Here is a 14,825-nt window from a genome sequence, read left to right as displayed (position 1 = left end):
AGGAAGTAGTCGCTGGGGGCCAGATCTGGAGAATACGGTGGATGCGAATGTTAGAAGAAAGTCTATTATAGAAAGAATACCATCGTTTTCACTGACTTGTGAGACGGTGCATTGTCTTGGTGAAGCAGGACTTTCTTTTTCTGCAAATGCGGTCGTTTCTCGGCGATTTCGCCCTTCAAACGGTCCAATAACGCTATGTAATAGTCGCTGTTGATGGTCCTTCCTTTTTCAAAGTAGTTAATGAAAATTATTCCACGCGCATCCCAAAATACAGACGCCATAACCTTGATCCTTTCAACTTTACTGTTATATAGTTTCAAACTAAAAGGAGTAATTTTTGAACATGACGCGTTTAAATGATTAAGCCGTTTACAAAGAGAACTTTTACAAGTATTTTAAAGTGTTATCATTAATATTTGTTTTTTTGCAAGAAAATAATTAGCAAATATCATAAGCTATTGATCGTTATCAAAAGCATGAAAATTTTATTTCAAAATTTTTCGTTAGGTTTTTTTCGAGTGAGAGTGATATGTAGCTATAGTTTTTGGTATCTTGCGTGGATTTATAGAATATATCAAAACTGTGTTAATTATTGTAGTTGTATCTGAATGTTAATTTCTGGTGTGAAATTTTTATTGTCGTAGATGTTGTCTCATTGTTTCTGAAATAATACAATATGATATAATAATTGTACGGAAAGATAACAGAAATCAGTTAAAAGTAATCCTTGTTTTGGTAAACACGAAATGTAAAAAGCTTGTTGCTTATGTTGTTTACTATATTTTCCATTTGTTTTTTTTTTCTTTCAGAATTATGGACCTCGCAAAAAGACAACACATTTTCACCTTCATTATTGTAAGCTTTTTAGGTAAGTTATGACATTTTTTATTTAATTTCGTTAATTTGCAATTTCCATTATTTACTTTAAAAAATACAAGTTTTAAATGTACCTAGACTTCATGCTAAGTAAAAATGGAAATTGCAAATTAACGAAAAATTTAACATAAGCTGTGTGCATTTAACACAATTTACAATTAAATATATTATTTAATAAACAACATTAAACTACAATTAACAATCTCATTAAATAGACTTACTAGTCCAATTAGTTTTAAAATAGGTACTGGTTGTAATAAAACATTTAAAAATATAAAACTAATTTTTTTTATCAGAATTTACCTCTTGATTCACGACGTGTTTGTAACTCGCGCTAAATTTTAATAAATACAGCTTCGACCTGAGTGTTAAAAAGAATTTTAATGTTAAAAATGATCACAATTGCAATTTAATTAAGTAATTAATCAGAGCACACTTTATCTACTAGAATCTTCAACAGCTTCTTTATTTGCTGTAACTAATTAATTGAATAATTTGCTTACATACTAGAGACTGTAACTGAACTATTTAAAGTTATTTCAAGTTTCTTAATTATTACAATTCAATTTGTAATATCAACTAAAGTAACTAGTAAATTTATTTCTGCTGGGATTTCATTTTTCGAAATTGGGATCCAAATTTTAATTTTTATTATTTTCTCTTACGAAGCGACGGGGTAGTGGGATAAATTGTAAATATCGCTTTAATATTTAGGTAAATTTTCTCCGTGTAGGGAAAATAACAACTTATCGAGACGCACTACTGTGTATTTTGATGATTCCGGAAACGTAAACATTAAAAAGCTTATCAGAGACTGTGTATAAACCATAAGGGATGAAAGGATTCAATAAGAATCCATTCTGAAACTTATGGGAGAGGAAGGGGTTGATAGTTTAAGAACGTGGTTTTTCACCTTAAAAAATGAAGATTTATCGGATACAAAAAGTGGATGTAGAGTTGGATAAACGCCTACTACCTAGGTAGTAGTCGGACTAAGGACAACATATTTCATCTGATAGACTGACAAGAATGCCTACCACTGACATTTTTGTTTTACAAACTGTTGAAAAGAACAAAATTAAAATAAAATTTCTAAGGAAATTGTTCCGCATTGTTTGAAAATTAATATAAGTAAAACAAAAATAGTGGTATGCATTTTTCGTTTTTCATTTTCTCCGTGCACCCACCACGTTTCATTTGCGAATTTCCGGATTCTAATCGCGTCTTATTGATGAAATCCCCATGACACATCATGTGTTCGATGTTTAGTCTCCTATGACAAGGGACATTTTCACGAACTTCACGTTGTCGATGAAGGATCTCTAACGCTCATGCTGAACTGCAGTTCCTGCATCGACAACGTGGAGGTCCCGAATAAATCCCTTCAAATAAAACGTCGAATACTTTTGACGCCACTATGATCAATCGTGAAGGTTTCCCGTTGCCTTTCACATCACAGTGTTGTCCATCAGAATGCATATCGTCCCCCATGGTCTCATCCACTGAGTTGCTGCCCTCTTTCAGGAACTTCTCTCATCAGTCTGTTTTTCTTTTACTAAAAACTTCATTTCGTTGTTCCGACTCGTTAAATTATTAGTGCGCGAATGCTGATCTACTTGCTTTTTTGTATTCGTTCCAAAAAATTAATGTGTACGTAACAAGTCAATTGAAAAGTCCCCGGCCTAAAATAGTAAAACACATTTTTTTTGCAAAATTCGTTTTTCTTATTCAACATAATTCCCTTCAAGGGTGATACACTGATTATAGCGATCCTCCAACTTTTCGATACCATTTTTGTAGTACGATTTGTCCTTTGCTTCAAAATAGGCCTCAGTTTCGGCGATCACCTCTTCATTCGACGAAAATTTTTTCCCAACGAGCATTCTTTTGAGATCTGAGAACAGGAAGTAGTCGCTGGGGGCCAGATCTGGAGAATACGGTGGATGCGGAAGCAATTCGAAGCCCAATTCATGAATTTTTGCCATCGTTTTCACTGACTTGTGAGACGGTGCATTGTCTTGGTGAAGCAGGACTTTCTTTTTCTGCAAATGCGGTCGTTTCTCGGCGATTTCGTCCTTCAAACGGTCCAATAACGCTATGTAATAGTCGCTGTTGATGGTCCTTCCTTTTTCAAGGTAGTCAATGAAAATTATTCCACGCGCATCCCAAAATACAGACGCCATAACCTTGCCAGCCGACTGTTGCGTTTTTGCACGCTTTGGAGCGGGTTCATCGTGTGCAGTCCACTCCGATGACTGTCGATTGGACTTCGGAGTGAAATGATGGAGCCATGTTTCATCCATTGTCACATATCGACGCAAAAACTCGGGTTTATTACGCGTGATCATCTTCAAACACTGCTCTGAATCATCAACTCGTCGTTGTTTTTGGTCAAAAGTGAGCTCGCGCGGCACCCACTTTGCACAGAGCTTTCTCATACCCAAATATTCGTGAATGATGTGATGTATACGTTCCGTTGATATCTGTAGAGTGTCTGCTATTTCATTCAATTTCAATTTACGGTCATTCAAAATCATTTTGTGGATTTTTTTAATGTTTTCGTCCGTAACAGCCTCTTTTGGGCGTCCACTGCGTTCACCGTCTTCGGTGCTCATTTCACCACGTCTAAACTTAGCATACCAATCCTTGATGGTTGATTTTCCTGGGGCAGTGTCCGGAAATTCGTTATCAAGCCAAGTTTTTGCTTCAACTGTATTTTTTCCCTTCAAAAAGCAATATTTTATCAACACGCGAAATTCCTTTTTATCCATTTTTTTCACAATAACAAAAGTTGCTTCACTAAAAATGCTATAATTCACAAACTAATGATCCGACAGCCGTCAAATTTATAGACGCGTCTTTTGAAGGTTAGGACTAACTGAAAATCATATGGATTTAGTTCTGGTGCCGCCATCTATGTGTCAGGCCGGGGACTTTTCAATTGACCCTATATATACATATAATACCTACCTCTCATATTGGAATTTGTCCCTCTCTAAGTTATTTTTAAGAAAAAATAAACAAATAAGTGGAAATACAAAAGATCAATTGTCCTTGACATAGGCAAACAGACATGTTAATATAATATCAAACTGCGTAACACCATATTGTAATTTTTATTTAATTGAAATGTTTTTAATATTTGAACTCGGCCAGTTTTTATCTACCTACTGTTAGATAAAATTGATATAACACAGACGTGCATGATACTAATTCTTTTTAGTTTTCCGCCACTTCTAATTAATTTTTACGTTTCGTGGAACAATTAGCAAACTGATGTAATAAGCCTGTGTTAGATCTGATGCAAAACGCAAGCTTCTTTTTTATCTCTTTTTAATTTCCTTTTACAGTTTATCCGCTTCCAGATATTGTTTTTTTTTGACATTTTTAATTTTTAATAGTGGTTAATACGAAATATTAATTTCAAAATTCAATTTCAGTTTTTTGACGTGACAACGTCATATAATTCGATAGAGCCGGCTGCACGCACGAAAAAACATGACTCATGCGGCGTTACCTCGCTCTGAGGCGTTCGATTTAAGGCTTGAAGTGCAAGCGAGAGCGCGGAACGAGCGACAAAGAGGCACAATCGGCCTCCGCGTTCGGCAGCGTTCGACATCTGTCTCTCTCCTACTTGAGTGAGCGATGCGTCCGCGTGGACAGCTGCTATACAATAATACATTTCCATTTACCTCCTTCTCTATATCCATACAAAATATCTATCAAACAAATAAAATTAAAATTTTCTTTTGAAAAATGAAACCATTTAATCAGTATTTTCTTATGACGTTGTCACGTTCAACTATCGTCAGTAAACCGACTTTAAAGACATCCGATTTTTTTTGTCCACTACACACTACCTCATGTTAATGAGGGAAAATTTTTGTTGCTGTTGTCACACCTCGCCGGGAATCGAACCCGGGACCTCTAAGCAACAAAAATTTTCACTCTTTGACCTGAGGTAGTTTGTAGTGGAAAAAAAATTGAAAATGAATTTTCACATTAGCATTTTGTATTCTTTTTATTGTTTCAGTATTCAAATCATCCGACTGTGATATTAGAGTATCTACCCAAGACTTAGACGTTAGGATTAATGAAAATACTTCGTTTGACATAATCGTATCGTAAGTACAACCTACTATAATGCCTACAGTCACTTTTCATGGCAATCTGGATTAGAAACGCTTTAAATCGTTGACATAATTGTATTAAATAACCTATACATATAATTATGTAATGCTTTGCGTAAGTAGAAACTGCAATTTCTAGCTTTTATAAAAGTGTGCACATGTATGTATGTACTTAAATATAGAGTTCGTCATACCATTGAGTTAAATGTAAAAATGTTATACACACATATGTAGGTGATTGAAATTAGGCTTTACTTTATATGAATTACTACATTACGTAAGTGACCTGTACCTAATGGATAACCACAGCAATATTTACAGTTTTTGTCTCAATTTTCTTGTTTTTTGCCTGTCTTGTTTTTCCTCTATTATCCATTAGATATCTACATTGTTATACCTAGATAAATGTTAGAAGAAAGTCTATTATAGAAAGAATACGAAAGGTAAAATGTTCGAGGCCTACTTTTATGTTGAAAAATATTAGTTAGGTGTTAACAAAACGTAAACATTTGCATAAGTAAAAGTGAAAAATGTATACAGAAAAACACCAAAGTAAATTACTTGGCGTATTTATTAAAATGCACTAAAAATTTCGCCACTGCTTATTAAAATTAAAAGTAGCATGAACATTTTTTAATAACTGTTGGGGTTGACCGTCGTACTTTATTATTACTTACCCTGGCTCGATCGTAGAAGTACGATTTTTCTTGATTTCAAGGACGAGAAACTGCAAATAATACAAGATAAGAAATCGCATTTTTTAGAATCCTCAGCTGGTGGAAATTGCTACCCCAGCCGAAAGAGTAAAGGCAATTTCTAACCACCTACAAAATGTTGCGTATTCTTTTCTGAAATCAGGGAAAAACAAAAGTTTTATTTGTAGGTACTTTTCCCTGCTAATTTGTACGAACGACGTTCATTATCAGTTATCATTAATCAGTTACTTGATTAAGTACATGCTTTTCTTTTATCAATTTCTATAAAGGAATTTTGATTAATATTGCTTTTACAAATAATACAAAACACTTTAATCTGAACCATCAACTAAAAGTTGTTTGTTTTTCACATATTAGCTTGTAATGAATAATAAAATTAAATACACGCATGGAATAATACGTGCTAATTTATAACAAAAAATCTTTTAATTAATAATTGTACATATTGCTTGTGCACAGGTATAGCAGGTGTAGTTCGAGACAAAAGCAGAAGTAGACCAAGCATTTCTAATCATAAATGGATTGTTTTTATAATCTTTTAATGCTATTTTAAGTTTTTAAGCATCTAAAATGATCAAAACTTATAACGAAAGTCCTTGTTTTTGTTTTTGTTAATTTTGCTGCATTTAAAAATCTGAAACAACAGCAGGTAGGTCTTTATGCAAAAAAAAATAAATATCTATCTTCTTTAAAAAATATTAGTTGAATAACATCAAGGTCATAGGAGGTAAATTTGATGGCTTTTAGGTATAAACAACATAACAAAATAGACCCAAAAAAGATAAAAGTAAAAAAGTTTTACCACTTTTTAAAACTGTCAAGAATCACGCACTCTTAAAATGGTTAAAACTTCTTTATGTTACATCTGATTTATAATATAGAGTGTTTATTTTGTTTCGTTGTTAATTTTTAATAGCTTCATTCATCTGTAGAATTTTATTTAGTGACATTGTTGAATGTTACAGGCAGATACTATATAAACGCCGAACATTTTAAAAATCGGTCAAAAAATAAAAAATTTTGACTAGTTAAAGAGTGAATGTTGTATGACGGTTTTAAAGAATGTTGAAACTTCTCATTTTTCACCTGACTTATAACGTTTAGTGTCTACCTTGATTTATTGCTAATGATTAAATTGATCAAATTTTGCAGATTATATGTCTGATACAATTTAGTTATACATATAAACTTTATTGGAACATGAAGTTATTTTTTCTACAAGTTTTTTCTTATCCTAATATTCAACTCTACTTAACTTATCTAGCTTAACAAATATTCAAATGACCGGGGCTCCATCATCTTAAATAAACTCACAAAAATTAACTTTATATTTCTCAACCCTAAATTGCATACTGTTATGAGTCTTTATATTTCCGTTATATACGTATTTTGTTTTATTTTTTGTAGTATATAAATCTCCGCCCCTCTCAGTCTTCTACTATTTTTAATTACCTGTAGCTATTCTTCCCACTTCTTCAATTTTGCCCCATGTACCTTCGTTTTAACTTTTCATTCTTCCTTTACTTCCACTTTCAGCCACATCTTCTCTTTTATGAACCTTGTGTCCTCCCTCTTCTTTAATCCAAAAACATCAGGTTTTCTTTCTTCTTTCTCCTTTTTTTTCCAATTCAATTTCCAAGCTTCTTACTCTTTTCTTTTGTTTCTCTCCTTGCTTATACATATTTTTTTATATCCAGCTCCCTAGTACCGCGTGCTTTACATCTGCTTTCAAGTTGTTTTTTTCCGCTTAAAGCCATTCCAATATTTTTTCCCAATGCTTTAAACCATTCCCTACATCTTTCTTCAATCCAAAATCCAATCTTTTTTCCCAATTCTTGTAATTTTCCACCTGTCTTCTGTAGTTTTTTCGTCTTTTCCTTTACAATTAGTTATTAACAATTTTTGTGTAATTCCTTTCAATATGTTCAAATCATTTCCATTTTTCTCAATCATTTCTCTCTATTTGTCCCCTTTCTTCCTCCTGGATATGCCGGTTCTTCTTATTTCTCACGGAATGTCCGTTCTTCTTCTGTTATTATTTGTTCTTTTTCCTCAGCCCTATCCATAGTACCTCATCTATTATTAACTTCTTCTATCCAGCTTTAATAGTATTATTCACATTTCTTTTTTCTCCTCTTTTACCATTTGCTCCAACTTCTTCTGCATTCCTCTCTCTTTTCTCTCTTATTCTTCCCACTTCTCCATTTTTGCCCCATATACCTACATGCTTCCTTTACTTCAACTTTCAGCCTCATCTTCTCTTTTATGAATCTTTCCACCTCCCTGTTCTTCTTTATTCCAAAAACATCAGGTTTTATTTTTCTTTCCTTCTTTTCTTTTTTAGTTCCATTTCCAAGTTCCTTACTTTTTTCTTTTGTTCGTCTCTTTGTTTCCCCATATGCTTTTCTATCTTCAGCTCTTCTAGTACCGTCCCCTTTACTTCTACTTTCAAGTTGATTTTTAAACCATTCCTTACATCTTTCTTCATTGTATTTGTCCAATATTTTTTTGAATTTTAGTAATTTTCCACTCTTTCTTCTCTAGTTTTTATATCTTTTCCTTTATAATTACTTATTAACTGTTTTTGTGCAAAACTAATTTCTTTATCAGTATGATTTCGATCCTTGGGGAGTAATTTCTAAAAATGTTTTCTCAAAAATGTCATTATTTCCATGATATGCAAGTGGTAACTATTGAAGTTGAAGTGCCTATAGTTGGGACAATCAAAATTCAAAGTGCGTAACAAATTATCTGTGAGAATGAACATACAAAACGGTAGTCATTTGCTGCGTTTTGAACACGCCCTTGTTAAATTAGGAAATGCTTCATAGGTAGTGCAGCTCTTTTAAATGTAATTTTCAAATCAGAGTACAAATCAATGGCCTTATTATTTCGAAATAATCTTTCAAAAGTGATCCTTTTTTAAACATGTTTTTCATACTCATTTTAGATGCTTACAAAACGTATTAGCGTGAATAAATTCTGCTTAAACTGTATCATTTTTTTCAGTGATATACAACTAAACAATGTAAAGTTGAACATACTTGTAGAACATGACGACATACTCAAAGTATTTCCCAGTACCCTATTTTTAAACAACAAACCTAATAGTACAACAAAATATAGCATTACTGTTAAAGGCACCTCTGCAGGATCTTCAGATGTGTATACTAACAGTTCATACACACATCTTAGGTAAGTCATTTCGTTTCTATACAAATTTTTATTAATAGAGATAAATCTTGTAAATTCACTTCTATTTTACTTTAAGTACTACAGGTCAATTAAGTTGTCCAGCAATTCACTTAATTTAGTAGTCAAAGTTTAATGTAAATATGCTAACAGTTTTATTAATTTTTATAATGCGTGAGATGTTTAAATAAAGAATACATTTTTGTTAGGTATTGATGAATTACAGACGCGAAACGGATCTTAACTACAGTGAGTCCAAGTTAGATCTCTATGACTTATTTGAATATAATCGATACAAAATATTGATTGCAATTAAGGATCTACTTTAATGAAATCCTAATGTGCATATAATTTAGTAAAAATATAGCTCATTTTAACATATTCGAAGTAGTTGTCGGAATTACCAGTATCGAATTTTTTATCAGCAAATAATTTTTCGAATTGTTTTAACTCCTCCTACAACCACCCTGTTCGTTTTTTACTGTAAATATCACAACATGTCTAGCATTTCGAAACCCACCACAAGATAATTTTTCAAATGAAAACCATACGTAAATTGACATTTGAGTGTAATGACCGTGAAGGTCTAACTAACCATTAATGTTTAATTACCTTTTGTTATTCATTTTGAATTCTCTATTATTGCATGTGAACAAATCACCCAATATTATCGTTTGTTTTCAAATATTTGACGTTTTGCCATTAGTAATAAAAGTATTTGCTTTAATGGCAAACAAAAATTGTCTACTTGGTACTCATAGTACTTCACAGAAGTTCTGATATAACGTAATCATTCTTTATTCTGATGAAAATCGCGTCTTGGAATCGTACCTACTGCAAAGTCGCAGCTGATATTCTTATAGGAAGGAAAAATTAGTTTCACACACATTGACTTGTCTCCTTCCTTTTCTGGCCTAGAGATGTTCTTTTCTACTTTGCGCCGGTCAAACTAAAGGTCACATCGCTACAGAAAGTAAACGAAGTATAGTACATGTAAAGATGAATGTTATTAACTAAATTTGTAAATATGAATATACTATAAAATTAAGATTAAATAACTTTGTACCCTCTGAAGAAGTCACAATATGACGAAACAGTTGTCAACTGAATGAAAGGAAGGTGGTAGAGTAGAAATACTCTATAATTTTAGTTTATAATATCTATCCCAATAAAAGTAAATTCAATTCATTATAACTGTCATTTACTCTAGTTTGTAGTAGATTAAAATTTGCTACTTTAGTAAGCAATCGGTTTTGAGACTAACTAAATTGTGAATTTTTGCAATTTTTCTTTCTAAATCTAATTGATCTTAAAAAAAACTTTAAAGTTTTTGAAATATCTAGTAATAGGTTTTCTAAAAAATAAAATCATACTTATTGTTAATACAGATATTTTGTTGTAATGACACATATGGTCTCGATATAATGAAGTCCATTTTAGTATACAATAATAATCAGAAAAATGCTTCTTTTCTTTTAGTTTATCCGATGTTTTTGTCGTTGTAAATGTATATAAAAACAAAGCTTTGGATTTAGCATCAATAATAATAGGATGGACGTATTTCGTAGCCTGGTCAATTTCGTTTTATCCACAAATATATATCAACTTTCGTAGGAAAAGGTTAATACTATTTTGTAATAACAAATTTAAAAACATAAGTTAACGTACATGTTGTTTGTCTGTTTTAGTGTTGTTGGTTTAAATTTCGATTATGTAGGGCTCAATATTGTGGGCTTTATAATGTACAGCATCTTTAACTTGGGATTATACATAATTCCGGAATTACAAGTAAGTAAAAATGCACACCTATTCTAAAATTATTTATCATTGAACTATTGTATTTACGTCATGGACATTTTATGAATGCACGAACCAATCTAATCGTAAAATGTAAACGTAGAGCTAGTTCAGAATATCATGAACCTTCATCATCATATTATACATTACAAAAATATTTACTCGGCTGTTAAGCATGTGCTTACTATACAGCAGAGAAGGAGCTAATGTTTTTAAGGCAGAAATGTAGAATTTAATGAATTGTGTTTTAGAAAATCCGAAATAAATTGACACGGAGAATTGTTACATCATTTTAAGTAGGTATAGTCAAATAGGTCGTAACTTTGTATGCTACACAGTATAGGTCCCAACTTATTTGGGTGTTGTAAAATAGAGTTTATTTTATTTATTAAATTAATTATTGGCATAACTAGAATACTAGATCCGAAGGTATTTCAATAAAATTGCTTCAATATATTTAATCAATCGCAATAAAAATTCACAGTAAAACAAAAATTAATTATTGGCATAATTAGAATATTAGATCCTCAGGTATATGAATTAAATCGCTTCAATCTATTTAATCAATCGCAATAAAAATTCACAGTTAAATAAAAATTAATTATTGGCATAACTAGAATACTAGATCCGAAGGTATTTCAATAAAATTGCTTCAATATATTTAATCAATCGCAATAAAAATTCACAGTAAAACAAAAATTAATTATTGGCATAATTAGAATATTAGATCCTCAGGTATATGAATTAAATCGCTTCAATCTATTTAATCAATCGCAATAAAAATTCACAGTTAAATAAAAATTAATTATTTGCTTAACCAGAATACTAGATCCGAAGGTATTTCAATTAAATTGCTCCAATCTATGTAATAAATCGTAATAAAAATTCACAGTAAAATAAATATTAATTATTGGCATAACTGGAATAGGTACTAGATCCGAAGGTGTTTCAATTAAATTACTTTAATCTATTTAATCAGTCAAAACAGTAAAATAAAAAATAATCATTGGCACACTGATATAAGTGTAATTGGTAAAAAGTGACTTAATTCTAACTTTTACAATGTATTGCATTATTAAGAAAAGATTAAAGTCAAACATGTTTTATCGCTTTTTTTTAATGTATGTGATTGTTGTTGTTTCCATTGAAACGCAATAAAACTGATTGTCTCTAAAAATGCGATATCTTTGAAAATAAGCTACGTACTTGTAAGTGCAGACACATTATTACACGTGTCTACATTTGTAATTTTTCAAAAAAATATTATTAGGTAATAGTACTTTTACGATGAATTTAGACAATGGAGGCTCTTATCTTCAAACAGGTTAAGACTAAGACTCTTATCAAAACATAAAATTACTCCCTGCCGCAAATAGTTTCTACCTATTTAAGAATACGAAATACGAATAGATCGTAGCGATTGCAAGAATAAATATTTCGAGATCTAAAACTTCAATTTCTTATATTTTACGTATCAATAGTCAAATCAAATTAAGCGCTTCAAATATTAGAAATTATTTGTGATATACATTGCCTTTGCATACGATAGGTACTTATGCTAGATGTTAAGAAAAACCTTTCTATGGAAAATTATCCATATTATCTGAAAATGTGTGTCAGGTGTGTCGAAAAAAAAAACAATAGATGCCTATTCATTGAGAAATTAATAAGATAGGAACGCATATAGCAGCTGAATCTTTTTTATGTATTGTAAAGAGTGCATATAGACTCAGAACAGTAAGTGAAACAATTACATTAGTTTCAACTTTAAATAACAAAATAATTTAATAGAAAATTAGATTTAAAAATCATTTGGTTTGATTGGAGATTTATCGAGACCTATAGCGTGGTGATGGGAGTAAATAAGATCGAAGTGTGGTTTTTGGAACAAAATAAATAAAACCTAGTAGTGTATAAGTCCCTTAATACTAAATCTAAACTTCCTTTCAAAATTTTACAGAAAACACTAAAATATTTGCAATTAATTTCACAATTTCATCATTTCTCTGTTTAAAAAATGTGTTCCATATTCATCTTTGAAATTGATCCAAAAAAGAAACTTTTCTAGTGGAAGTATTATTTATTTATTTCTTTACTGTGTTAGTTGTTCGTTCACCATTCACAAAATTTTTTTTTAAATAACAATTTATTGTGTATTTCTATATTTAAACACACGTGTACCTATACGTAAATTAATAATAACTGCAACAACAATTTAGTTTGTTTTTGTTTCTACATTTTCTTTTTGTATTGCTGACTAAGCAAGTGCAGCGTCCTTGCTGTCTTTTGTTTATTTATAAATTAAGTTTTAAAAATAGTAATAACGTAAAAATTTGTCTGGTTAGGTACCTTTTATGTATTAAAATATGCAATATTATAAATTTAAAGATTAATATAAACGATTAGGTATCTCTACGTCATGTAAAATAACAGCATTAAAGTGAAATCCCTGCATTTTCAGCAGATATAATAATTACTAATTTTATTATTACATGTTAACAACTTCCACATATTAATACATAAGTTATCATTTTTGTTTGTTTTTCAGTTATGTAATAAGTTTTGCATAAATTATTGACAATGTTATAATGAATGGTTAAAATATTACGAATTAAATACATAATAATTAATCGTAATATTTTCGTATAATAAATTCAAATTTAATAAAAAACTAGCAGAATTTTGCAAGGGAAATGTGCAAAAATAAAGACTTAAAACCTCAAAATTTACTTCAAAATAGTAATAGTAATACTTTTATCGTTTTTAATGGGGCCCTAAACGTGATTATTATTTATTTATTTAAAATACGTACATGTTCTACAGCAGAAGCCGTACCTAATCTGGGAGTGTTGTATTTCCTCCTAGGGTAACGTTCTAGCTAAAAGCTCTAGACGCTATACGTAGAACCGTTTGACTAAGTTTTTATCAAAGATTCACAAACAATTATTAATTAATTAAATTAAATTAACTTCATAAGATGTGATAGTACATACATTAATATATGTATTTAGGTTTGCTCAGAGGTAATTTTTATTTTGAAAGAATCATCTACTAAAATTTCAAAAGAAAAACAATTTTTAATGAACAATATTCATTTGTTTTGACTAGTTTTAAGGGAAGTTTTTCTTATGTAGTTTCCCTTCTATTCAACTTTAAGAAACTCAATAAAGCAACTTCTAAAACGAAATCATCAATAATTAGTAAATTATTTACTTTCTTGTAAGAATTGCAAAGGAAATATAATATAATTTAATCGTCATTCACTTTTAAGTATTTTTGAAAAAACTCTTGTTAATACTATTGTCTCGTATTTAAAGTACTGAATGTGAGTTGTTCAACGTTTGTTTTTCTTATTCGTTTCAGAATGAATATTCAAACAGGTATCCCAGAGGATTAAATCCAGTTCAAATAAATGATGTATTTTTTTCGGTGCACGCTGTAGCAGCAACCTTTGTGGTAATAGTGCAATGTTTTATTTATGATAGGGGCAATCAGAAGGTGTCGTTTACAGCCAGAACAATTTTGGGAGGAATTGCAGTTTTCCTTGGAGTTTCTGTAATATTATCGTCGGCAAACGTTGTTCATTGGTTGGATTTCGTTTATTTTTGTTCTTACATTAAACTGGCGATTACTTTGATAAAGTATATTCCCCAGGTAGGTCATTTTATTTATTTATTTGTTTCTTTATTTATTATTTTATTTATTTCTTTATTTATTTATCTATCTGTCTATCTATGTATTTATTAACCTAATGATTGTATTATATACGACCCTCTTAATAAAATTTAACTTTTTTACACCATCAAAAATCAATACAATTTTTCCTTAAATTAATCAGTACAATCATACAAAGCACCAAGTTTTTTATATACATATATACAATTTGATTATAAAATTTGTCCTTACAGGCTTACATGAACTATAAAAGAAAAAGTACAGTTGGATGGAGTATTGAAAACATTCTATTAGATTTTACCGGAGGCATTTTGAGTATGCTGCAGATGATATTAAGTGCATACAATTACGGTAAGATTTTTTAAGATTTTGTTAAAACTCGTAAGAAATGAAATTTAAAATTATACGCCACTTTAAATTAATAATAAATTACATAATT

At 30.5% G+C, this 14,825-nt stretch overlaps 1 protein-coding gene across 1 annotated transcript in view; it reads left to right on the top strand.

The window, feature by feature from the left end:
* Positions 1 to 14,825, top strand: part of LOC108737775 (cystinosin homolog) — a 30,138-nt gene that overhangs the window by 11,700 nt on the left and 3,613 nt on the right. Inside the window, exons 2-8 of the mRNA XM_025980063.1 lie at positions 810 to 868; positions 4,910 to 5,000; positions 8,732 to 8,917; positions 10,394 to 10,534; positions 10,603 to 10,702; positions 14,075 to 14,365; positions 14,620 to 14,737. Coding sequence (XP_025835848.1) covers positions 814 to 868; positions 4,910 to 5,000; positions 8,732 to 8,917; positions 10,394 to 10,534; positions 10,603 to 10,702; positions 14,075 to 14,365; positions 14,620 to 14,737 — 982 coding nt within the window. The 5' untranslated portion in view covers positions 810 to 813. The remainder of the gene's footprint in view (positions 1 to 809; positions 869 to 4,909; positions 5,001 to 8,731; positions 8,918 to 10,393; positions 10,535 to 10,602; positions 10,703 to 14,074; positions 14,366 to 14,619; positions 14,738 to 14,825) is intronic.

The sequence above is a fragment of the Agrilus planipennis genome, unplaced genomic scaffold, assembly GCF_000699045.2.
Source record: "Agrilus planipennis isolate EAB-ADULT unplaced genomic scaffold, Apla_2.0 scaffold14, whole genome shotgun sequence".
NCBI lineage: Eukaryota > Metazoa > Arthropoda > Insecta > Coleoptera > Buprestidae > Agrilus > Agrilus planipennis.
The sequence above is the reverse complement of the archived record's forward strand: the minus strand, read 5'-3'. Positions and strand labels throughout refer to the sequence as shown.